Raw genomic sequence first — 27,850 nt, forward strand, 5'->3', positions numbered from 1 at the left:
TTCTGATTTCCAACAGACACCAAACTCAGGTGGCTGGATTATTTTTCAACCAGTTTCAAATACACAGGATATAAAACTAATTTTGTCCAACTTGATGATTTGGTGAAGATGAGCGTAGATTAGATAAAATTCATAGCCTCTTCCAGGTTCATAGAATGTGTTTCCATGATTCCTGAATTTATCTGTGCTTATCTTTTTCACAAAGCAGTTTACCCTAAGATACACTCAGAAGTTTCAATGACTGTCAAAATTCTTATCCTTCTTATACAGTTCTTCTGGATATATACCCTCTACTGCTTCAAATAGAGTACTAAGTGTACTTGGGTGCTTAAAATATATTTTATGATATATTGGGCATTTGAAGCAATTCTCCTTTCTACTGCAGATATAAACACCATAAATTGGAAAAGACATACTCCAATTGAAAGGTCAAAAGTCCTTGTTGGCCTTTCCTTATGAGAAAGACAGTTCTAATTTATTGGTAGAGCTAAATTTCTTGCACAGAAAACTCAGAGTGAAGTTTTGATAGTGGGACTGGAAAAAATTGTGGAGACTTAAGTAAGGTTGGGGACAAGAGACGTCATTAGGAAGTCTAGCAAGTGCAAAACTATCTTTAAAATACTCACTGTGAAATACGTTAAAAAATCACAGAGAGATCACTGAGTGTGGGGCTTAGCTGTTTATGGAAATCCTTCTCAAGATAAAGGCTCTCATCAACATAGCATTAATGTCCACACAGAGTTTAGTATATTTCTCCATTCTGTTGGAGATTTATAACAACAAGGATTTTGATAAGACTTTTTAAAGAGAAGTTTTAGTTCACAGGATAATTGAGAGGAGAGCACAAAGATTTTCTTCATAACCCCCTGCCCACCGCCAACATACATAGCCTCCTCTATTACCAGTATTACTCTCCAGAATGGTGCTTTTTATTTTTTACTGAGGATGAGCATATACTGACACATCATTATCATCCAAAGTCCACAGTTTACCTTAAGTCAATAGATTACTTTGATGTTCCATGATCTATGGATTGAGTCAAATGTATAATGACACGTAATCATCATTGTACTACCATACAGAGCATTTTCACTCCTTAAAAATCCTGACACTCCACCTATTCATCCCCTTCTGTTCCTCGTCCTTGCCAACCACTGGGTTTTCTATTGCATCCAGCATTTTGCTCCTTTCAGAATGTCACATACTTGGTGCCATACACTATGTAGATTGTCTTCTGTCATTTAGTGATAAGAATTTAACTTTCCTTGATGTCTTTTCATGGTTTGATAGTTTATTTCTTCTTCAAACAAAATAATGTTCCATTGCCAGGAGATACCACAGTTTGTTTCTTCATTCACCTACTGAGGGATATCTTGGATACTGCCAAGTTATGGCAATTATGAATAAAGAGACTATCTGCATTCATGCACAGGTCTCTGAGTGAACCTAATTTTTCAACTCCTTTGCATAAATACCAAGGAGTACATTTGCTGCTTCATATGTTGAGTTGTGAAAGAAACTTGCAAGCTCTGTTCCAAAGTGGCTGTACCATTTTCCATTCCCACCAGTAATGAATGGATGTTCCTGTTGCTCTGCATCCTTGTCAGTATTTGAACTTGTCAATGTTCTGGATTTTGGCCATTTTAATAGGTGTTAGTTATATTTCACTATTGTTTTCATTTATATTTCCCTGACGACATATGATGTACAGCATCATTTCATAAGCTTATTGCCATCTGTATATCTTCTTTGGCAAGGTCTATGGTCCACTTTTTGATAGATTAGATGTTTGATTTCTTACGGTTCAGTTTTAAGAATTTTTATATTTTGGAGAGCAGTTCTTTATTGGATGCATTTTTTTGCAGATATTATCTCCTATGGCTTGTCTTCTCATTTTCTTGACATTATCTTTTGTAGAGCAAAATATTTATCTTATTGAAGTCCAGCTTATCAATCATTTCTTTTATGGATCATGCCTTTTTTTTATATTTAAAAAATCATTGTCATACCCAGGGTCATCTAGATTTTTTTTCCTGTGTTATCTTTTGGGAGTTTTATAGCTTTGCATTTTGAATTTAGGTTTCTGATCCTTTGTGAGTTAACTTTTGTGAAATATATAATATCTGTGTCTAGATTAATTTTTTTAATGTGGAGGTCCAGATGTTCCCGCACCATTTGTCAAAGACAAGACTTTAACTTCGCTCATGTTTTATGTCAATGAGGGCAGGTCAGCCAGTGCTGCTCTACCCTGAGTCATCCCATTCTAGGACCCTCATTAGCAGAGGGAAAGGACTGACAGGAGGAAAAGCTGATAAGAAGAGAAGCAAGGAATGTCCCTTAAGGTTTTTGATCAAGTCTAGCTCTCTATAATTTTTCTCACATGCTACAGCCTCACATAGTTCTAATGGGGTAGAACTATGTAATGCACCATCAGTGAGACACTTGAAGTCACATGGCAATGAGCAGGGATGTCCTCCTCTGTTAAGGAAGTGATCCAATAACTGGGAAAAACAATACACTTTGCCACAGAGAGTATTCTAAATGCAAGAAGAATGGGACTCACAGTTTGGTCCTGGCCAAAGGAAATGGCAACCCACTCCAGTGTTCTTGCCTGGAGAATCCCAGGGACAGTGGAGCCTCGTGGGCTGCCGTCTGTGGGGTCACACAGAGTCGGACACGACTGAGGTGACTTAGCAGCAGTAGCAGCACACCCCCTCCAGATCTGACCAGTCCATCCTAAAGGAAATCAGTCTTGAATGTTCCTTGGAAGGACTGATGTTGAAGCTGAAACTCCAATATTTTGGCCACCTCATGCGAAGAGCTGACTCATTTAAAAAGACCCTGATGCTGGGAAAGATTGAGGGCAGGAGGAGAAGGGGACGACAGAGGATGAGATGGCTGGATGGCATCACCGACTCAATGGACATGAGTTTGAGTAAACTCCGGGAGTTGGTGATGGACGGGGAGGCCTGGCGGGCTACAGTCCATGGGTTCGCAAAGAGTCAGACACAACTGACCGACTAAAACTGAATTGATACCCCTCCTATTGTTTTAGGTCAATATCAGAACTTAAGAAAACTTCAGAGACAGAGATATCTAAGAAGAAATGTGCATAAAGGGGATGAAATCTCAGTGGTTCTCAAAGGACACCTGCACTTTCTAAGGACTCACAGCCACAGGCAGAGCCATCACCGTGGAAGGAAATGATACTGAGACAAGTTTCCAGCTTTCACTTCAAGAGTAACTACAAAGGCTCCAAAACACACAGTAGTGAAGAGTCATACATAATCCTACCCTAGTTACACAGGGCATGGCAGCTGTGAAAACCTAGGAATCATCTCTGTAAATAATTAAAACTATTACATGTAGCTGAAAGGATGAAGTGAAAATTGAACAGATCATTGGTGTTATTAATTCAAAGGACTGTAGGAAACAAATATTGTTTACTAATATTTTTACCTTCAGATAATTTGCCATCCTAAGTGATAAATTTTGTAATAACAATATGGAGTAATGGGGATGTGAGGCTGAACGTGGAAAATCTATGGAGAACAACATTTATTAGAGTTTTGAATGTAACACATAGTAGAGATTAGAATAAGTTAAAATAAATAGAAGAGCCTAAACATTATTCTATACATTAACATTTTAAATTATAAGTCAGTGGTCTGGTAGCTCACATTGGGTTTTAAGCAATTAGGGAAAAATTCTCAAACTGTACAATGCAGAGAAACCATTTGGGGAACTTGTTTAAAATACTCATTTCCCAGAACTCCCCAGGCAGTGGCTCCGAGACGTTAACTCAGCAGACCTGATGGAGTCTGGATGCCTAGACTTTAATAAGCACTTGTGAGATATGACCATGTTTTGAGAAATAGTGAAGGGTAGAAACAAAAATCAGATCTTTTAAATGTTTTTGGTTTTTTTTTTAGATTAACACCTAATAGTATTCCAGGGAAGGTTATTTTTATAAGATAATTATGAAAACATTTTAATTAATGAAGACTGAATAATGACTTAGTTTGCATAAATTCATTTTATCCTGTTTTGAAGTTTTAAAAACCAGTTTTTATTATGAAAGCCATGAATTATGCTCCAGTCAAAAGCATGTAATGTACCGAAATTTTAACATTGGGTTTGGCACATTATGTGTACAGTACAATTTCATAAAAATAATTTTATATTTGGATGTTATATATATTTTTGTGATACAGAAGATAGACATTTAAAAATAATAGAATACTCTGACATCAAAAAGAAATATGTCAAATCACAAGAGACAAGTTGTCTTTTTTAGTAGTATAACCACTACATGCACATTTTGCCAAATGCGCCCACTTATTAAACTTTCATTTAATATGGTTATAATATTCCACATGGTGTGATCATTTACACTCACCCAGAGCCAGACATCCTGGAATGTGAAGTCAAGTTGGTGTTAGGAAGCATCACTATGAACAGAGCTAATGAGGTGATGGAATTCCAGTGGAGCTATTTCAAATCCTGAAAGATGATGCAGTGAAAGTGCTGCACTCAATATGTCAGCAAATTTGGAAAACTCAGCAGTGGCCACAGGACTGGAAAAGGTCAGTTTTCATTACAATCCCTAAGAAAGGCAATGCCAAGGAATGCTCAAACTATTGCACAATTGCACTCATCTCACAGGCTAGTAAAGTAATGCTCAAAATTCTCCAAGACAGGCTTCAGCAATACGTGAACCGTGAACTTCCTGATGTTCAAGCTGGTTTTAGAAAAGGCAGAGGAACCAGAGATCAAATTGCCAACATTCGCTGGATCATGGAAAAAGCAAGAGAGTTCCAGAAAAACATCTATTTCTGCTTTATTGACTATGCCAAAGCCTTTGACTGTGTGGATCACAATAAACTGGAAAATTCTGAAGAAGATGGGACTACAAGACCACCTGACCTTCCTCTTGAGAAATCTGTATGCAGGTCAGGAAGCAACAGTTAGAACTGGACATGGAACAACAGATTGGTTCCAAATAGGAAAAGGAGTACGTCAAGGCTGTATATTGTCACCCTGCTTATTTAACTTGTATGCAGAGTACATCATGAGAAATGCTGGGCTGGATGAAGCACAAGCTGGAATCCAGATTGCTGGGAAAAATATCAATAACCTCAGATATGCAGATGATACAACTTTTATGGCAGAAAGTGAAGAAGAACTAAAAGAGTCTCTTGATGAAAGTGAAAGAGGATAGTAAAAAAGTTGGCTTAAAGCTCAACATTCAGAAAATTAAGATCATGGCATCCAGTCCCATCACTTCATGGCAAATAGATGGGGAAACAGTGGAAACAGTGTCAGACTGTATTTTTTTGGGCTCCAAAATCACTGCAGATGGTGATTGCAGCCATGAAATTAAAAGATTCTTACTCCTTGGAAGAATAGTTTTGACCAACCTAGACAGCATATTAAAAAGCAGAGACATTACTTTGTCAACAAAGGTCCGTCTAGTCAAGGCTATGGTTTTTCCAGTAGTCATGTATGGATGTGAGAGTTGGACTGTAAAGAAAGCTGAGTGCTGAAGAATTGATGTTTTTAAACTGTGGTGTTGGAGAAGACTCTTGAGAGTCACTTGGACTTCGAGGAGATCCAATCAGTCCATCCTAAAGGAGATCAGTCCTGGGCTTTCATTGGAAGGACTGACATTGAAGCTGAAACTCCAGTACTTTGGCCACCTGATGAGAAGAGTGGATTCATTTGAAAAGACCCTGATGCTGGGAAAGATTGAGGGCAGGAGGGGAAGGGGACGAATGCAGATGAGATGGTTGGATGGCACCACCGATTCAGTGGACAAGGGTTTGGGTGAACTCCGGGAGTTGGTGATGGACAGGGAGGCCTGGCTTGCTGGGGTTCATGGAGTCGCAAAGAGTTGGACACGACTGAGCAACTGAACTTAATATTCCACAAAGGTTTGAATTAGTGTAAGTGAATTTTAATGCTTATCAAAATGCTTGCCTTAGTGAAGTATTCTATCGTGTCTGGATGTTAAAGCATAGTTTGTATTTAGGGTAGAAAAAATATATTTTATATAATATATATTTCAATATCACAATTTTATTTTTATCTCCTTGTTTAGTATTTAATGGACACATCCACAATTTGGAGACTTTAATACTCTATCTCAACAACTGATATGATAGAACCAGAAGGAAAATCAGCAAGAAAATATCAGGATCAGCTAGTTGGCTCTGGCTGACATTTATTACAGAAGACAGTCTTTCAAAAGAAGAGGATACATGTTCTTTTCAAGTACCCACAGAAAATATGCAAAAATAAGCTGAATCTTGTGACATAAAGTGAACCTGAAAAAATTTAGAAGAATTGAAATCATATATAATGATAACAGGGAATATCCCAACCAACTCAAAAATACAGTTGGAATTAATCCCTGGTTCAAAGAGCAAGTCTCAAGAAAAAGTTTTGAAAATACATTGAACTGAACAATAATAAAAATACAATATACCAAGATTGTGGCACAGTGCTTACCTGAGAGAAATTTTCATAGCACTAAATGTTTGCACTAGAAAAGGGAAACATCATATGATTTACTTCTTATCAGCTTTCTTCTGCATTGATTGACCTGTTGAAGGGATTTTTTCTTCTTTATTCTTCTTTATCTTGTTATTATGGTGGATTATATTGATGGAAGTTTTAAATATTGAACCAACCTCCACCCTTGGAATAAACCACCTTTGTCCAGGTATATAATTCTTTTTATGTATTGTGAAAATTTGTCTGCTAATATATAAGGGATAGTGGTTGTAGTTCTTCCTTTTTTATGGTCTTTGTCTCCCTTTGGTATCAGGGTAAATCCAGCTTCATAAAATTGATCCAGAAGTATTTTATTTTCTTATATTTTCTGGAGCAGGTTATATAGAATTTGGTATTACTATTTAAGTGTTTGGTAGGATTCTGCAATGAACTAACTGGGTCTGGTTATGTTTAGGCAGGGGCATTTAAATTGCAAATAAAATTTCCTTAACAAGGCTATTCAAATTATCTCTTTAATTTTGGATTAGGTATGGTATGCTGTACTTTTGAAAAATTGGTCCTTTCCTTCTAAGTTGTAAAATTTATATATATGGAGTTGTTACTAGTATACATTCCTTTATTATCATTTTGATGTCTGCAAGGTCTTAAGTAACACCCCGTTTCATTCCTGATATTATTTGAGTAAAAACAAATTGTCAGTCTTGCCTGTGACTTGTAAATTTTATTGATCAAACTGATGTCAAAATTAACTGTAAATGGTAAAACTATAACATTTTAAGGAATAAATATAGACTAAAATCTTTGGCATTCGAGCAATTGATAAATTGGGCTTCCTCAAAATTAAAAATGCTTGCTCTGTGAAAGATTATTTTAATTGAACAGAAAGAAACTATAGACTAGAAGAAAATATTTGCAAATCACCTTATGGACTGAAATACATTCTTCCCTCACCCAATTCATATGTTGCAGTTCTTACTCTTAGTCCCTCAAAATATGACTATATTAGGAAAAAGTCTTCAAGGAGGTAATTAACTTAAAAGGAGGTTTATTCTTCAAAATAGCTAATCCCGTTTAAGAGATGGGGTCTGTCTTCCCAGATTTACTTTTGATCTGCACATTTCTCATTTGCAGACTAATTTTTTTTTAAAACTGTCATTTGCCATGTGATAGTCTGAAGGCAGGTTCAGGGGGCATTCTGACTCTAGATGGGAAGAAAATAGCTTCCCTGCTACATTTTGATATGTTTTCACAGAGATCACTGACTCTAGGTACTTCCTGGGTCACTATGTTAAAGATCCTCTTTCCCTTCCCTCTGCTGCTAAAAACTTTGCTGTTTGACTGTGTTATGCTCTTCCTGCATTGGTGTGTACACAGCCTTTGAAAGGGCATTGTAGCATAGAGTAGGACCGGGAAACTGTTGATAGGTAATCCGTAGTTACAGCTTCCCAGGTGGCTCAGTGTTAAAGAATCTGCCTGCCATTGCTGGAGACCCAGGAGATGCAGGTTCTATCCCGGCGTTGAGAAGATCCCCTGGAGTAGGAAATGGCAACCCATTGCAGTATTCCTGCCTGGAAAATTCCATGGACAGAGGAGCCTAGCAGGCTACAGTCCATGGGGTTGCAAAGAGTCAGACACAACTGACTGACTGAGCTCATATGCAACCTATGTTATCTTTAATATAAACGTGAACAAAGGAATTATAGCCAGATAGACTTAGAAACTCCCACTTAAGTTTGGATTTCTTTTCTCTGTCTTCCTTTTTGTTTTGTTTACTTTGGTTATCTGAATAAAGCTGCCAACAATTGTGGGAAGACAGCACCCTAGATCCATGTGAAGTTTCACCCTTGACTGAGCTCTTCCATCTTCAGTATCCATTTAAACAAAATAGTACTCTCTCTAGGTGTTTATCATTCCCATTGTATAAATGAAGAAGGAGGGCCTTGGGAAAATGAAGTGATATATATAAAGTTACTCCAGTTGTAATTGACAGAGGCATCTCTTAAATGTGAATTTTCTTTCCATACCCCATATAACAATGTTTCCCTAAAAAGATCTTAGTCAAGCAACATAATAAAATGAGTTGGTCAAACAACATAATAAAAAGACTTGGTCAAGCAACACAATAATTCCATTCCTTCCACTGTTGAATGCTCAAATATTATGTCTATGCATTCCATAATAAAAAAATAAAATGAAGAACTATTCTCAAAAGAGTTGCATGGAGTTACCAGGGCATGTTGCTGGGAAATAAAAGATCTGTCTTTTCAATGACAGTATGTGCAGCATGTTTCTTGTTCAAATGTGACCCTGGAAGTATAGATTGTGAGATTGGAAAACTCTTATATTTTGAGCATTTCTTAATAAGCAATTCCTCAAGGCTATTTATGTATCAGGGTTTGCTATTTCTTCCTTTTGCTGCTTGAGCTCTAAATTCAGGAAACATATAGCTTAAAGGAGGCTTAGGAAGGGATAAGCAATTCGAAATGATTAACTAAACAAGATAATTTAATCAGTATGTCTCTGGTCTCCTGATAGCAAATAATACAGAGAATTAACAATTAACAAGAAAATATAGTGACCTCATTCATGATCAGTAATAATGCTATCTGGACCACATGAGGTCCTTGACTTGACTGTTTACAGTTGCTTTGGAATTTTGTCTCTCATAAATTTTTTTCAACTCTGGAGAATTTCATTTAACTCTTATTATACTGTACTAAGAATTAACCACTGTAAACGGTAACGAAATTACAGACATCTTGAACCATAGCTGACCCTGGAGTTGACATAGGAAACAAGAAGCAAAGAATAAGATTACAGAAAACTTATGTTACAGTGAAGGGCAGGGATTTGCAAAATAGATACCAGTTCTATCAAGATATCAATTCCTCAGCTATAATTGGATCTTGCATATGTGTGTACATACGTAGAATGCTTAAATCATTAGTTATTCTAGTGAGTGAGGATTCTGATCCAACAGATGTTATGCAAAACGTGACTCTTTTAGCAGGTATCTTACTTGAAAATGTTTTTCTAAAATTCACCACACACTTCTGCTTGTAGAGTTTTCCTCCTTTGTCATTGTAAAAGATAAGGAGTATAAGATGTGAGGGTATAAGGGTATAAGATGTAATGACTGAAGACTTCGCCTTTGGCCAGTGAATTCAATGAATATGCCAAGAGCAAATCATTCCATCCCTGTCTGGAAACCCGTTGTCTAAAGCTTTATTCCTCATATCATCTGTCACTGATAATAAAAGTAATGAACATAATGAATTTTTTCATATTCACATGATGTGGGCTGCTGCTACACCTTTTCCATCCTCTGCTACTTCTCGCCTCCTGGTTGATAAGCCATCAACACAGAATTGTTGACATTTCTCTGAAAATCCTGTGCTTGTGGTGGCTCGCTTTCTTTTGCCCTTGGGTTGTCCTTCCCCAACCCACCCCTGCCTTTTTTGCTTTGCTGTCTTCCTCTCAACTTTTAAGACTCAGTTTCAGGTTGATCACATCTGGAAATGTGATCCTCCCTTGGGGGTGCCGAGGCTGCCATTGCTAGTGCTCCCAATCTTTTTCATTCTAGATTGTAACACCTTCGTGTTCTTCTGTAGCCTATTAGATGTATGGCTCCTTGGAGTGAAGAACTGCGATTTCAGCATCTCTGTCTTCCTGATGCTTAACATGGTATCTGGCACAATGTCATGTGTAAAAGATGTCTGATAAATCTTAACGTCTGGCTAGTCTTAACCATTTGTTTCTCACAATGGATTTTTATATGATTTTTTAAATTGAGGTATAGTTAATCTACAATGTTGTGTTAATTTCAAATGTAAAGAAAAGTGATTCACTTTATATATATATATATTCAGTTATATATATATTCTCTTTCAGATTCTCTTCCATTATAGGTTATTGAAAAATACTGAGTATAGTCCCCTGTGTTACATATTAGGTTACATACATAGTAGTGTGTGTGTGTTAATCCCAAACTCCTAATTTATCTCTACATCCACACTCCCCGCCTTGGTAACCATGAGTTTGATTTTGAAGTCTGTGACTCTGTTTCAGTTTTGTAGATGTTATGTATCATATGTGTAGATTCCCCAGATGAGCGATATTGATACATCTTCCTCTACATGTCTTACTTCACTGTATATGATGATCTCGAGGTCCATCCATGCTGCTGCAATTGGCATTACTTCATCCTTCTTATGGCTGAGTAATATTCAATATTGTGTGTGTCCAAAGACGTGTGTACACATCTTCTTTATCCATTTATCTGCTGATAGACATTTAGGTTACTTCTGTGTCTTGGCTATTAGAAATAGTGATGCTATGAACATTGGGGTGCTTGTTTAATTTGAAAAAATTATAGAGTTTCTCCAGATGTATGCCCAGGAGTGGGACTGCGGGATCATATGTTAGCTCTATTTTTAGGTTTTCAAAGGCCCTTCATACTGTTCTCTATAGTAACTCTACCACTTTACATTCCCATCAATCATGCAGGACAGTTCCCTTTTCTTTTTACCTTTTGCTTTAAAATACAGAGCTTATAGACTCCCAGTATGTTACCTTATTGAACTTTGAGAAGTAGTTAGAGAAGAATGAAATCACTGAAGTTCAGAGAGATGAGCATTTCACATTATTTGGGTGTTGAAGCTTAGGCTTGAAAACAAGTTTTCTGTACACTGAGATAAACAAAACTAAAAAATAAAAAAGCAGCAGCTTCCTTTAGTACCACTTAACATACAGGGACTGCGGACAAGACATTTAAAAATATTTTATTTACCCCTCCTGACAACTCTGCAGAGGGAGGCATAGAATACATTTCCCCTATCTTCCAAGTGAGACCATTGAAGTTTGGAGAGCTTATATGACCCTCACAAAATGGTATGCATGATAAACAGAAGGGCTGAGAATCAAGCCCTGTTCTGACCCATTCCAAATCTGTGCACTGAAACATGAGACTATATAGCTTTTTAAATCATGCCTTTTTTAACGTGGATATTATTACTCCTCCACAATATTAGTCCATCCCTTATACCTGCTGGTCAAGTTCAGCAAACACCCCTGTTTGGTAAGGTAGCACTAGGCATTGAATGAGATATGATTAATGTCTATTATTGATGAGGATCTGGGGCCCCAGCAGGAAAGTAAGAGATCCAACTTATGGGAATTATTAAATTTAGCACTTGCCTAAACGTTAGACTGTACCAAATATACCCCTTGTGACTGACATCCAAACTATATAAAGAACTATAATTAAATAATGAAAATAACATCCAAATAAGAAATGAGCAAAAATTTAACAGAAATAACAAAAAGGAAGATATACAAATGGTCAATAAGCATATTTTAGGAGGTTTATCCGCACTAATAATCAAATTACAAATGAAAATCATAATGAGATAGCACAATGTACCCACTACAATAGCTAAAATTACAGACTGATCACAACTGAAAGTTGGCAAGGATGTGATATAACTAGAAATCTCATATTGCTGATGAGAATCTACAGTAAAGAAGCCACTTTGGAAAGTTAAAAACTTTCTATTAAGAATACACCTCATTGTGTAACAGCAGTGCTACTCCTAAGGATTCATCCAAGAGAAATTGAAAAAGAACACTAGTTTACAAAAAATAGGTATGGATATACATATAGATATAAACATACACACACATCCCTTTGCTTCTGATATATAACATGGATACGATATATAACTTACTTTTGGGTAATACTTTTAAAAAATCAATTTGACCCACGGTCATGTTCAGATATTAAATAATTTTATTCTAATTCACACACATACACAAACAAAACTGGGCTTCCCTGGTGGCTCAGTGATAAAGAATCCATTTGCAATGCAGGAGACACAGAAGATAAGGGTTTGATCCCTGGGTCTGGAAAATCCCCTGGAGGAGGCATGGCAACCCACTCCAGTATTCTTACCTGGAGAATCCCATGAACAGAGGAGCCCGGTAGGCTACGGTCCACGGGGTCACAGGGTCACAAAGAGTCAGACACGACTGAAGTGACTAAACACACACCAAAAATTACTTCCAGATTAAGGATACATCCAGAGATTTTTCACTCTACAGAGAAGCTCTTGCTACATTTTAATTCTCTAGCTTTCTTATTCTATTCCTACCGCACACCAAATGTTTATTTTCTTCCTAAGTCATCAGATTCCTTAAACAGTTATCAATTTAGATGTTAGAGCAAATAATAAATTATTTTGTTTTAGAAGCTCAAAGTGTATTAAAATGCCAAAGGCAAAAACCTCTGGGAAATAATTTGGGGCTGAAAATCATCTTCTCCTCCTTCCTTCAATTTGTACAAACATTGAGGATTGGTTATAGGTAGGTAATTTGGGGAAATCATTCATTGCTATTTTGTAGTGACTGTGATTTTTCATTTGAAATAATGTTTTTCAAATTGCTATAAAATGTGTTGAAAATACATAAATGATATATAAACCCCCAAATGATTATTTCATAAAATGAACATAAAATGTAAGTTTAAGTGATCTGATTCCTAGATGACTTCTCAATATCTACATTTAGCTTTTACAAATGGCACAAATATAAAATGAGGGCTTTTAGTCTATGAGGAAAACAAAAGAAAACAAATTAAAGAAAATACTATGCTATTTACTAAAATAATAAAACCATTCACTTTTAAGCTAAAAAAGCCACAAAAGCCAGTTCTCTCAAAAAAGCAATATTACTCATAATACAATTTCTACATAAATTCCTATAGTGATCCTATAATTGAACAGTGAACAGTTAGGTGTGTTCTATTCCTTTAGAATTTATTTTATTCTGCCTACTGTCAGTTGAAGAGTCTAAACCTAAATTATTGTGCTTTATACCTTTCCAAAATTATCAGAAACTCATTTCAAACATTTTATGACCTCCCAAAGACCTACTTTAAATTGATTCTAACAAACCCTAACTCCTAACAACTCAAAAGAGTAAATATACACCAAATTTTCCTAATTCATTGATTTTTATTATATTATATTATAATTATATATATATATAATTATATTATATATTATATTATAATTATATATATAATTATATTATATATTATATATTATATTATAATAAAGGGAAAGGCTTGGAACACCAGTTAAAGTACTGTCTGCTATAAACTGATGTCACATATTATCTTCAAGCTTCAGAAAAGCAGAGCCCTTATAAACCATGTAGCTTCTGTTCAAACATTTATAATACATTTTGCTATGAGCATGGGACTCTAGGACATGAATTTTAACTAGAGCTATAGACTGATCGATTAATAAACAGTGAGAAATGATCTTTTCCTTTCTTTTCTCCTCTACACAGATCACACGAAGGCAGTGAGATCCTTGTTTCCCATACCAAAGAGTGCTTGTTATTCTGTTCTTGAAGCTGCCCCAGCAGCCAGTGACCTGTTTGAGAACCTGAGTTGACAAGCTTCACAGGTGTCCTGGCTTAATGTTGCTCTGGAGTGCTTTTAATAGATAAGCATACTTTATCTACTCTGGCAGAGAAAAATAGGGCAAACAATCAGACAACTATCTTCTCTAATCTGAGCTGAATACTTAACATAAGTCAAGGGTAAAGGAAAACTGCTCCTTTTACACTGCCCTGAGAGGCCAGTGGAGGGCTGCCCTTCGCTTTATATTTATTTATCATACACATAGGCAGCAACCAGTGCATTAAATAAGCTAGACTGAGAAAAATAATAATTTAGAGAGGCTTTTGCAAACACCATAACCAGAAGTATTTGGAAATCTTATGAAAAGAAAGTCATTAATAGATTCTGCTTTAAAGATGAAGCCTTTAAAATATTTGATTTTTTGGAGCTATATTTGATTGAGTAAAATTTGAGACTAAATTATCCTAAAATAATAGACAGAAAAAATTATAATTAACCTCAGAAAATTATTCTTTGCAGTCATGAAAAATCCTGATGAACAAAATAAAATGTTTAGTATTATATGATGCACATAAATTCAAATACATTTTGAAATCAAATATATTGTGACTTTTTTATAGATAAGTTTTGTTGCTACTGCCTGACAAATGTGGCCATGGTTATAGGGGAAAATCACGACAAGATTATATGTGGAGAATTTCTAAAGTGTGAAAGAGGTAATGCGTTTAGTTATGTTCCTATTTACAGAGGACTGAAAGGTTGTGCAAAGTATTATCCTCTACCCACAGTTATCAAGCAATAAAATCAAGGATGAGTTGCCCAAGGAGACACTCAAACTTAGGGAAAAATGTAGAAAACTGTGAGTTTGGGTCTGATTTTCTGTACTTGGTGTGTGATTCTCTTCCTGGGTATTTAAAGTGCTGTATATACTCAGTCTCCAGACTACCGTTGAGATGGACTTGGATACAGGCAAAGAAAGAATCCAGCAAGGGTCAATGGATAGGAATGGCCCAAACATCTTTCTTCCCTCCTTGGAAACAGAACAACTCTATCCATTATGCAGAGAACTAGATGCACAGGGACCTGAGTGTAAAATGCCAAAATTCTTCTTGGTGCAAAAAGAAGACAAGCAAAATTTATCCTAAGTATGTGATGTCCAGAAAAACATCACAGCTGGCAGCCACTTGAACTGCAAAATAATACCACTCCACAAATAAGCAGAATTTAGACTTTGCAGCAGAATGTAAGACAATGAGCGAAAAAGTAACTTCTTTATTTCTAAGCTTGAGGAATTGGTATTTCTTAATAATACAGGTGGCGCTAATGGTAAAGAATCCACCTGCAGTGCGGAAGACTCAAGAGATGCGGGTTCAATCCCTGGGTTGGGAAGATCCCCTGGAGGAAGAAGTGGCATCCCACTTCAGTATTCTTGCCCAGAAAATTCCATGGGCAGAGGAGCCTGGTGGGCTACAGTCCATGGGGCAGCAAAGAGTTGTACACGACTGAACATATATTTCATCATTAGTCAATAAAACAGTTAAAACAACTTATATCCAAAATCAACTTATAGTCAAAATAAAGCATGACAATTGTTTTAGGCTAACTGAAACAAGACAGTAAAGAACTGATAGTTTTAAAACCTCAAATTCATGACCAGAAAATTTACCAAACTCCCCAGCCCCTTAAACCATGTGAGTGTGTTTCCGTGTACTGCCAACTTGGTTAAAGTGCTCAGAAAAGTGTTATTCTGCATCCCCTTTGAACAGTTAGGCTTAGAAAAGAACTCTTGAGGAAGTGATGGACTGCAGTCTTTTGTAATAAAAGGGGTATATATAATTTGGGATTAGTATTATCTAGGGGAAAAGCATTCTAGCATGATGGATTAAGTAAATGCCTTACTCACACATGCTACTAAGTCACTACCTTATGGAAGAAAATCAAACAGACTCATAACATTGACCTCCTCCAGGTTTAATGAGGCAAGGAAAACCTCCATATGTCCTCTTTAGGGGTCATTGCCATTATAAAAATATCATTAAATATCCAGTTCAAGGGTAAATTTGAGAAATGACTATTTAAACAACACAGATGGGCATCTAGCTGAAACTTTGATTAGAAACCCTTAAATTGCCTATCTTTCCTTTAATCATATTTCTTTTGATTTTATCTTTCTTTTGATTTTAGTCTTTATTCAAGACAAGTTTGGGCTATATATCCTGGTATTAATAGACTTCATCTCAGCTTTCCTTCCAGTTTTGGAAAAACACTATATGGTTACAAATAATTTTTAAAGTTTTGTCCTCAAAGTTTTTTTTTTTTTTTTTTTAATCTTATTTCAAATGACCTAGACAGATGAAAAAGAAGGAAAAAAAAAAAAACTATTAGTATGTATGAAGTTCATGTATGGCTTCAAGGGAAAATGCTTTTGTTTGAAAGGGTACAACTACACATCATTGTACCTTCCATCTCATTTATTTATGTAGACACTATTCAAAAGAAAAAGGGCTCTACTAGGAAAGTAAGTATTGCAGTTTTTATCTTCCTTTACAGTCATGGATTATTTTGTAATCCAGTGAAATCTAAGGGACTCATTGCCAGAAAAATGCACTTAGTCACTTTTTACAAAATATTGCATATATTTTCAGCAGTCTTGTGAAATACATAGGCTCCAGTTAAGAGTTCCCAAACATGAGCAAAACATTCTATCAAACCTCTCTTTCGGATGATAAAACAGAAGGAAAACAGATTAATGGGCTATGGGCAAGTCCTCTACTGTAACAACAACAAAAAGTGTTGATTTGTTTTGATAGAAATAAAAACCAGAATTCCAGAGTGTGATTTAATTACACAAAGAAAAGCCAATTTAGTTGGAATGCCTAAAGTCAAGACTGTCTTGTATCTTAAATACAAAGTTTAGATGACTTGCCAATTTTAAAGTTATTCTCCAGCAGAAATTATAAAAATTGCAGCTCAGTAAATGACTCATATTTCCTGTTTTGTATTTTCACTTTGAATCCATATAATCAGGCTAAGCCATAAAAATATGTTCTTTGGTGATATGAGACATAATAGAAATAGCATGGGTTTTGAAATTGGTACAAATTCCAGCTCTGCTACTTATTAACAAAGTGACTGTGAGCATACCTGAAGTTCAATTTCCTCCTTTGAAAAATATGGGATAATAATATCTAACTTTAGTTCTATTAGGAGGATTAGAGATAGCTGTATGAAACATCCAGGCCTGTTACTAAGGATTACAATTCATTTTTCATAATTCAAACAATTAGGGTTAAGATTCATTTTAACTTAGCATTATATTCACAGCAATAAATCTATCTTGATTTATTAGAAATACAGTGTCTTAACTCTTCAAATAACTCTTTCTTCTTAGTATTCATTGGACAAAATGCCATCCCTGATTTTCTTTCACTAATAGAAAATATTTAAGCTCATCATAGATCCATGGACAAACCTGATAAAAAGTCAAATGTACCTCATTATTTTTTGCTACTGAAAATCACCATTTATATTTAGAGTGCTTCAGTATTATGGCCATATTGGTGTAATGACCATGTATCAGTTTACCTAGATGCGACTCTCATAGATTCACAAATTCACTAAAAATCACCTCGGGACTTCTCACTCACCCCAGCCCTCCTGCAAGTAAATTCTGTTTTCTAGTTGTAAATAGGGAAAGAAACTTTGGAGAACACTTGGATTTGAGTCCATAATAAATATTCCTACAAACAAGATTTTTTCTATTGTTATTTTTCCCCTTCTTTCATCTCAGTCAGGATGTTGCTAGGATAGAAAGTAATAGCCAATGTGTCTTTACATATTTTGTGCTATTTTTTTTTTTTTTTTTGGTTAGTTTCTTAAGGCCTTTACTGCATTTTTATTTTCCAGAGATAAAAAATTTTAGGTCAGTCAGAGGTCAGAATGGTGTATATCTTGTATGAAATCATATTCTACCATAAGGTGAGACTCTTACAGTGGAATAGTTAAAGAATAACAGACCACATTGGAAAAAACTTTCCAAACCCCAACTCTCATTTTGAGTAATAGGATTGGCTTAATTGAACAATTTCCTTGTGTTTTGTCAATGGGTTTGGAGTCTAAGAGAAAATAAGCTGTTTTTTAAGACTGCAAATAGGATTTATTTTGTCTTATTGATTGTATTCCATAAGTTTAAATTTCATTTTGTGGAAAAATATGTTAAATTATTATTGCTTTCAAACAAGTTTTTTAATTGATTTTCACTGGAGTATAGTTGCTTTACAATGTTGTTTCTACTGTACAGCAAAATGAATAGGCACACATATATGTATATTACTTCCTTGGACTTTCTTGCCACCCAAGTCACCACAGTGCATTCAGTAGAGCTCCCTGTCCTACACAGTATGTTATCATCAGTAATCTACTTTACACATAGTATCAACAGTGTATATATGTCAATCCCAATCTCCCAGTTCCTCCTACCCTGCCCTCCCCATTGGCATCCATATATTTGATCTGGGCATCTGTGTCTCTTTTCTGCTTTGCAAATAAGATCATCTGTACCATTTTTCCATACATATGCATTAATATATGACATCTATTTTTTTTATAATTCTGATTTCATTCTGTATGACACTCTCTAGGTCCATCCACATCTCTACAAATGACCCAATTTCATTCTTTTTTATGGTTGAGTAATTTTAAGTTCTGAAGTTATGCTATGTCAGAAATAAGTTAATATTATTTCTTCAGAATCACAGTATTTTATCAAAAATATATTATATTCTTTATATTTTACTCAGCCTATATGATTTGTACTTCAATATTTGGCAGAAAATTCTTAGGAAAGAAATCAGACCCACCAATTTCTTAATAAAAATAAGACATTGGCCTTCTCTATCTTGTCACAGCAATGTACTTTCATAGATGTTTATAATGCGTAGTTAATGGTCTACAGGTGATTAACTGTATCACCTGTTGGACCACAACTTGACAAATGCAACATTGAAAGCTTCAGATTTAGGACTGTAGAGTGGATTTTAAGTTAAACCTTGGGCAAAGTTTTACCAATGCCTCTTTAATAAATTCAGCCATGGCATCAACAGTTTTATCACCTTCCTGAAGTTGGTATTTAGATACTGAACTTTAGAAGATACCATTTTACAATAAGAGTCCAAGTTTCTTTTTTCATTTTTTTTTTTCCAACTACTATAACAGCTATGTTACTGCTTATTTTGGAGAAGGAAATGGTAGCCCACTCCAGTATTCCTGACTGGAGAATTCCATGGACAGAGGAGCCTGGCTGCAGTCCATGGGGTCGCAGAGAGTTGGACAAGGCTGAGCGACTAACACACACACTGCTTATTTATTTCCTAAATTATAATCTCTCTTTAAACTTAATATTATACTGCCTAATGACATAAACTTTCCAAGTACATATTTGTTCTATGCTTCTCTTAAATTGAAATGCTTAGAAACTCACAATTCAGTTTCAGAGTTGATCGGGGTTAAGCAGAGTCCATGAATCGAACTAAAAACCCTTCTTTAAAATAAGTGACATTAGTTTGGCAATTTGGAACCTAGGGTCGATTTGAGTGTGTGCGGGAGTCTATTCTCGGAATTGACACTGGCAATATATTAATTATCCATTTATCTTTGGAGATTATTTCCCAGTGAGGTTTAATCTACATAAGTCATTGAAGGGCTCCCCTGATAGTTCAGCTGGTAAAGAATCTGCCTGTAATGCAGGAAACCCTGGTTCAATTCTTGGGTTGGGAAGATTCCCTGGAGAAGGGATAGCCACCCACTCCAATATTCTTGGGCTTCCCTGATGGCTCAGATGATAAAAGAATCTGCCTGCAATGCAGGAGACCTGGGTTTGATCCATGGGTTGGGAAGATCCTCTGGAGGAGGGCATGGCAACCCACTCCAGTATTCCTGCCTGGAGAATCCCCATGGACACAGGAGTCTGGCAGGCTACAGTCTATGGGGTCACAAAGAGTTGGACATGACTGAGTGACTAAGCACAGCACAGCACAAGTCATTGAAAGATAATGTTTATATTTGTTCTTGTCACCCTTTCAACCTAATTGCTTCTTTTCAGAACCAGGACTTCTGAACTGTTTCTTAACAAATGACAAAGCCTTCCAATTTAACTGTTTATTCTTGTATTTAAATTCACTTTCTCTCTAGATATAGGATCACAGCTTGTTCCCCAGCATATGTTACTTGCTTTTGTTTCCTTGTTAAAATCAGGTGTTGCAATGATGAGAGCAGAAGACCAGATTCCAAAATAAGGTCAAGCAATAAACAATGAATTTTATTACTGGTCCATGAGATGTTAAAGACCCCATCAATATGGCCACATAAAATTGAGATTGCTTCTGTAAAGATAAATACTCTGTTCTGAATTTGCTAACAAATTAAAGCCCCCCAAATACATTCATTTATGGAAAGAAATTGGGGAGGGGGGAACTTATTGAGACCTGTAATTCCCAGGAATAAATATGTCACCTGAAATGTTATTGATAGTGGGAAAATAAAGTGTAAATATACTTCCTAAACCATGTTTTCCCTTAATTATAGCAGAAAGGCACTCAAACTCTTTTTATCATAGTAATAAACAAAAGACATGGGATATCTGTGTTTAAACCACCTTGGCTTAACACAATTTGTAATGGCCATCATTAGGAGTTTATGTGGAACCCTGTTTTATGTCAACCACACTAAGATAATGTTGCTTGGGGTGCTATATCCATGCTCTTTGAAATGTGTGCATAAACAGACACTTTTTTCCATGTATCTGTTTTGTCATTTATTCTGCTGTGTAAACACTGTTATGAAATTTAGTCTAATCTTTTTTTGGTTAATTCAAACATTTTCACTATGTTCAGATAACTGTAACCAAAGCCAGATGTTGGCCTCAGCACTGAGAGAGCTCACTTAATGTAAACACAATTCTATTTCCTCAATTTCTCTTTGCAGTCCAGATGTTGCCGTTGTTCACAATGCTTTTTTGCTCTGTCTCCTAACAGACCTCCCAGAAATTGAGCGCTTCCTTTCCAACCAATTTGTAGGTGGATGTCTACCTTTGAATTCCTGTTATGCCTCACAAGCTCCATAATAATGTAACAAGTAGCCCCACTCAATCTGGGTGGAAATCCCAAGCTATTCATCTCTTTATTATCCACTGTCTTCTTTATGGATTCTCAATTCAGTAGACACTTCTTCAGGCTTCATTTGCTGTGCAGAAGTCTGCTATCCACCTTCTCCCTTGTAAAAAGAAACATGTTCTTAATGGACTCTGCTGACTCTCCATTCATTTTTAAGACTTCACTGGAGATGGCCTTCTTTATCTACCAGCCTCCTTGAGGACTGTCTCCTCCATTCTTTATCTGCCATTACCATATCATCTGGTCCCTCAACCACCACATGTTTACAGCTCCATCTTCTCTACAGACATTTTCCCTTCTCCAATTCATTGACTTAATCAGTTTTCATACTTCAAAATGTAAATGTGTTTTTCAGTGCTTTATATTTTTACCTTTTGTGGGTTTTTTGCTCATTTGATGACCCTTGATATTTTTTTCATGTTCTCATTTAAGTCTTTGGACTATAATTTTGTAAGAAAGCATAGAATTAGAAGATAATTTCTAGTATGTTACCTTTTAGAACTGCTTGCCTCATACGTAGTTCATCTTTCAATGCCCCATTTGCTGTAAAATTCACTTGTGTAAACAAACTAATATCTTTATTATATTGAAGCCAAAGATAGTTTCTTTTTCCTGCAGGTGGCTCTGGGAAAGATTGATAGATATGTCTATCTTGATTAAATGTATCAATCACAGATGATTTTAATTTACTTATATCCTAAATTCTTATTAATGTCTTTTAAATTTCTATAGAGTTTTCTTGATTCTTTAACTGACCTTATGTACAGAAATAGACATAGATATGAATATGAATTTCTGTTGATTTCCTTTGAGTCAGCCCATAGACTATTTCTGACTTTATTTCTGAAGAATGTATTTAAGCAAAACAGACAGATTTAGGGGGCTTAAAACTCAAAATCCATTTAGCATGAAAAATGAGAGAAAATTTCACAATTGACTATGTTAAAATAGCTTCCCTTTCCAGGAAAAGGAGAGGTAAGAAATCATAACACTTATGGAATAAAACATTTCCTGTTATTATTATAAAAATTCAATCACTATCTTAATATTTTCCCAGAATAGGCTGAAATAGCCATGTTGCATAATTATACGGTTCTACCTTCTAAATACCATCTTTGACATTTCTGCATATATTTAAATCTTGAACTATTTTAATTCATACTTAGCAATCTTTGTACATGGCATTTTTAATTGGAAAAAACACAGATTATTGAGTTCAATTCCTTGATTTTACGATGGTTAAAATTAGGAACTGGAGATTAAAAGTTTCAGGACTTTAATTAGTTCCCATGTTTGGTTAAAAGCAATACTGGTACAAAGAGTCTTTTCACTCACCCTCTCATAAAATCTGTTTCTGTAACAGTACCCCAGGATTCAGTGTTCATCCAGGTTTGGTGCTTTGCCTCTTCAACTCTCTCCACCCACTTCACACACAGTATACCTGCAAAACAGTTCCTGCACAGGCTAGATGACTTCTGTTTTTCTATTTCCTTCACTACACATGCCCTTCTCTTCTTGATGATCCCCATAGGCTGCTTTTGGTATCTGCTTTGTCAATTGGAATTTGAAATGAAACACACCCTTGAAATTTCATGGTGAGAATTGATCCCAGTTTGTGGTATTATTGTAGGCACCACCTCTTTGTCCTCTACCTTTGGACAGATCTGGCCTCAGATCATTCACATGGTTTATGTAGGCTCACAGGAACGAGGACCAGCATATATTGTTCAGCCTTCTACTAATGAGTACAGGAGAAATTGAAAACACCTGCCTAACATGGTAGCTGGTAATCTACCTCCACAACTAGTCAAAGGGAAATGAGAGAGAGAGAACTCAGCAAGTTGAGGGAGAGACCAAGGGAATAATTAGAAGAGATTGCTCCTATTGAGTAGAAATAATGGAAAAGGAAGAAGAAAACATTAAAAACCAAGGACAAGTCTAACACAATTAGAACTCAAAATTTTTGAAACTCTAAATTAGAATTTCTAAAATGTAAAAATTTAGTAGTCCAAAAAAATAAGATGTTCATGTTGGAGAATTAAGTTTAAAATTCAGTTCAGTTCAGTTGCTCAGTCACGTCCTACTCATTGCGACCCCATGAACCACAGCACGCCAGGCATCACCAACTCCCAGAGTCTACCCAAACCCATGTCCATCGAGTCAGTGATGCCATCCAATCATCTCATCCTCATTCGTCCCCTTCTCCTCCTGCCCTCAATCTTTCCCAGCATCAGGGTCTTTTCCAACGAGTCCGCTCTTCGCATCAGGTGGCCAAACTATTGGAGTTTCAGCTTCAACATCAGTCCTTCCAATGAACACCCAGGACTGATCTCCTTTAGGATGGACTGGTTGGATCTCCTGTCAGTCCAAGGGACTCTCAAGAGTCTTCTCCAACACCACAGTTCAAAGGCATGAATTCTTGGGTGCTCAGCTTTCTTTATCGGATAAGGCCATGGCACCCCACTCCAGTACTTTGCCTGGAAAATCTCATGGATGGAAGAGCCTGGCAGGCTGCAGTCCATGGGGTCGCTAAGAGTCGGACATGACTGAGCAACTTCACTTTCACTTTTCACTTTCCTGCATTGGAGAAGGAAATGGCAATCCACTCCAGTGTTCTTGCCTGGAGAATCCCAGGGATGGGGGAGCCTGGTGGGCTGCTGTCTATAGTGTCGCACAGAGTCGGACATGACTGAAGTAACTTAGCAGCAGCAGCAGCAGCAGCTTTCTTTATAGTCCGACTCTCACATCCATACATGACTACTGGAAAAACCATAGCCTTGACTAGACGGACCTTTGTTGACAAAGCAGTGTCTCTGCTTTTTAATATGCTGTGTAGGTTGGTCATAACTTTCCTTCCAAGGAGTAAGCGTCTTTTAATTTCATGGCTGCAATCACCATCCCCAGTGATTTTGGAGCCCATAAATATAAGTCAGACACTGTTTCCACTGTTTCCCCATCTATTTCCCATGAAGTGATGGGACCAGATACCATGATCTTAGTTTTCTTAATGTTCAGGTTTAAGCCAACTTTTTCACTCTCCTCTTTAACTTTCATCAAGAGGCTCTTTAGTTCTTTTTCACTTTCTGTCATCTACATATGTGCATTTATTGATATTTCTCTTGGCAATCTTGATTCCAGTTTGTGGTTCCTCCAATCCAGCGTTTCTCATGATGTACCCTACATATAAGTTAAATAAGCAGGGTGAAATATACAGCCTTGACGTACTCCTTTTCCTATTTGGAACCAGTCTGTTGTTCCATGTCCAGTTCTCACTGTTGCTTCCTGACCTGAATACAGGTTTCTCAAGAGGCAGGTCAGGTGGTCTGGCATTCCCATCTCTTTCAGAATTTTCCAGTTTATTGTGATCCACACAGTCAAAGGCTTTGGCGTAGTCAATAAAGCAGAAATAGATGTTTTTCTGGAACTCTCTTGCTTTTTTGATGATCCAGCAAATGTTGGCAATTTGATCTCTGGTTCCTCTGCCTTTTTTAAAACCAGCTTGAACGTCTGGAAGTTCACAGTTCACGTATTGCTGAAGCCTGTCTTGGAGAATTTTGAGCATTACTTTACTAGCCTGTGAGATGAGTGCAATTGTGAGGTAGTTTGAGCATTCTTTGGCATTGCCTTTCTTTGGGATTGGAATGATAACTGACCTTTTCCATCCTGTGGCCACTGCTGAGTTTTCCAAATTTGGTGGCATACTGAGTGCAACACTTTCACAGCCTCATCTTTCAGAATTTGAAATAGCTGGAATTCCATCACCTGCACTAGCTTTGTTTGAAGTGATGCTTCCTAAGGTCCACTTGACTTCACATTCCAGGATGTCTAGCTCTAAAAAAGAGAAAAATATGTAAAACATGAAATAATGAGAAAAAGGAACAAGAAGTGTTGATGAATATATAAATAATGTGCAAATACTGTGCAAACTATAGGCAGTTTCAAAAAGAAATAATAGACAGGGGGATTAAGAATCAAAGAACAGATGCTCTTTTAAAGATGTGAATATTCAGACTCAATGATACCATTGAAATTTTAGAGAGATTAATGGAAAAATCACTTTGATAAAGCATTAAAAAAAGGTTAAATTAAAAGTAAATCTTACAAACTTCCAGACAAATAGACCAAAGTACTCAAATGCTCAAAATTCTCCAAGCCAGGCTTCAGCAATACGTGAACTGTGAACTTCCAGATGTTCAAGCTGGTACTTATAAAGCAAATAAAACCTTATCAGGAAAATCTCAGGAGGAATATTTTAATCTCACGAAGAAAAAACTAAATAAAAGAGCTCAAAATAGGTAAAGAAAATGTGTTGTAAAAAAATGTACTAGACAAAAAATGATTTATATAAATGTTGATAGTGTGACTTGGAATTATAGCCTCCAATTCCAATTACAACTTGGAATTATATGAAGCCAAATTCTTTGAACTTGAAGAGCTGTCCTGTAATGGACAACTCAAAAAAGACAAAGGATTTAGGGGTGAGGTGATTCTGTGAGAGTGTGTGGTGGGGTATAGGGTCATGATAAAAACACCACAAAAATCTGTTTTTGACATCAATGTGTAGAGGGGACCAAGTCTGATTTTTGGTGTGAGTATACATTCTGATTTTAAATATTTAATACACATATATAATATTGACTAACCATGAACTTCCTGATGTTCAAGCTGGTTTTAGAAAAGGCAGAGGAACCAGAGATCAAATTGCCAACATCCTCTGGATCATGGAAAAAGCAAGAGAGTTCCAGAAAAACATCTATTTCTGCTTTATTGACTATGCCAAAGCCTTTGACTGTGTGGATCACAATAAACTGTGGAAAATTCTTCAAGAGATGGGAATACCAGACCACCTGATCTGCCTCTTGAGAAACTTGTATGCAGGTCAGGAAGCAACAGCTAGAACTGGACATGGAACAAAAGACTGGTTCCAAATAGGAAAAGGAGTATGTCAAGGCTGTATATTGTCACCCTGTTTATTTAACTTCTATGCAGAGTAGATCATGAGAAACGCTGGACTGGAAGAAACACAAGCTGGAATCAAGATTGCCGGGAGAAATATCAATAACCTCAGATATGCAGATGACACCACCCTTATGGCAGAAAGTGAAGAGGAACTCAAAAGCCTCTTTATGAAAGTGAAAGTGGAGAGTGAAAAAGTTGGCTTAAAGCTCAACATTCAGAAAACGAAGATCATGGCATCCGGTCCCATCACTTCATGGGAAATAGATGGGGAAACAGTGGAAACAGTGTCAGACTTTATTTTTCTGGGCTCCCAGAATCACTGCAGATGGTGACTGCAGCCATGAAATTAAAAGACGCTTACTCCTTGGAAGGAAAGTTATGACCAACCTAGATAGCATATTGAAAAGCAGAGACATTACTTTGCCAACAAAGGTTCGTGTAGTCAAGGCTATGGTTTTTCCTGTGGTCATGTATGGATGTGAGAGTTGGACTGTGAAGAAGGCTGAGTGCCAAAGAATTGATGCTTTTGAACTGTGGTGTTGGAGAAGACTCTTGAGAGTCCCTTGGACTACAAGGAGATCCAACCAGTCCATTCTGAAGGAGGTCAGCCCTGGGATTTCTTTGGAAGGAATGATGCCAAAGCTGAAACTCCAGTACTTTGGCCACCTCATGCGAAGAGCTGTCTCATTGGAAAAGACTCTGATGCTGGGAGGGATTGGGGGCAGGAGGAGAAGGGGACGACAGAGGATAAGATGGTTGGATGGCATCACTGACTCAATGGATGTGAGTCTGGGTGAACTCCGGGAGTTGGTGATGGACAGGGAGGCCTGGCGTGCTGTGATTCATGGGGCCACAAAGAGTTGGACATGACTGAGCGACTGATCTGATCTGATCTGATTAAGGATCAAAAGACTAATGATATGCACACCTAGAAACAAAGAAAAAGCATTCTTGTTAAATTTACTTTCAAATAAATATTTTCTACTTGGTTCCAAATAAAACTTTAACTCAAGATATTTCAAAAACCAGAAATTTTACAGCCCACATTCATATACCATAGTTCAATAAAATTTACTGTTGAGTTTCTGTCATCATTTTCCTCTCTTACACAATAAACTTAAAAAAAAGACTATAATATTTAGATACTTTTCTCTTATTACTTGGATGTTATTTAAAATTTATGTAGCCACAAAATTTTAATCAAATGTTTGTTTATATTTGTTGGTTTAATTTTGGAATTTCTTCCTAGATTTGTTGATTAGTTTTCTTCCTAGTTATTATTTTCTCCCTCATTTAAATAGTTAGATTCTTATTAACCAAATTCATCTATCTATTTTTAAAAGCCAGATTTAATTTTAAAATAATGCATTATACAAGATTTACATTAAGATAAACTGGGAATATTTTATATTTTAATATTTATCTTTGTCTTCATTAATTCAATGATTTTTCAAAATCTTGACTTTACTCACTGCCTGTTTCTGAAGGGGAAAATTCCATCAGAGTTCTCAAATTTTATGAAAACAAATTCATGAAAAGGGAAATTTCTGAGGATAATCTGCCTCCTACCAATTATTGATACTGTTGTTTATCTTACTATGTAAATGTTTTACATTTGGAGGAAATTTATCTCTCAACTTTCCCTCATATTATCCCTTATCAGCATCACTATTGTGATGATAATCTGAGTTTAGGCAAGGTTTGAAATTAGAAATATTTTTATTGAGGCATAGTTTATTTACAGTGTTGGATTAATTACTGCTGTACAAGAAAGTGATTC

General features: G+C 36.3%; 1 protein-coding gene across 4 annotated transcripts in view; it reads left to right on the plus strand.

Moving 5' to 3' along the window:
- GPC5 (glypican 5) overlaps positions 1 to 27,850 on the plus strand; it is a 1,583,243-nt gene that overhangs the window by 1,402,835 nt on the left and 152,558 nt on the right. The window contains exon 8 of one of the 4 annotated variants that reach the window (XM_086330178.1): positions 6,101 to 7,314. The exons of the other annotated variants lie outside the window; for them this stretch is intronic. Coding sequence (XP_086186304.1) covers positions 6,101 to 6,156 — 56 coding nt within the window. The 3' untranslated portion in view covers positions 6,157 to 7,314. Of the gene's footprint in view, positions 1 to 6,100; positions 7,315 to 27,850 lie in introns of those variants that run through there. 4 annotated transcript variants of the gene reach the window in all.

This window comes from Bos grunniens, chromosome 12, assembly GCF_055505025.1.
Source record: "Bos grunniens cultivar Pamir isolate PY7600 chromosome 12, Bosgru_T2T1.0, whole genome shotgun sequence".
NCBI classification, from domain to species: Eukaryota; Metazoa; Chordata; class Mammalia; order Artiodactyla; family Bovidae; genus Bos; species Bos grunniens.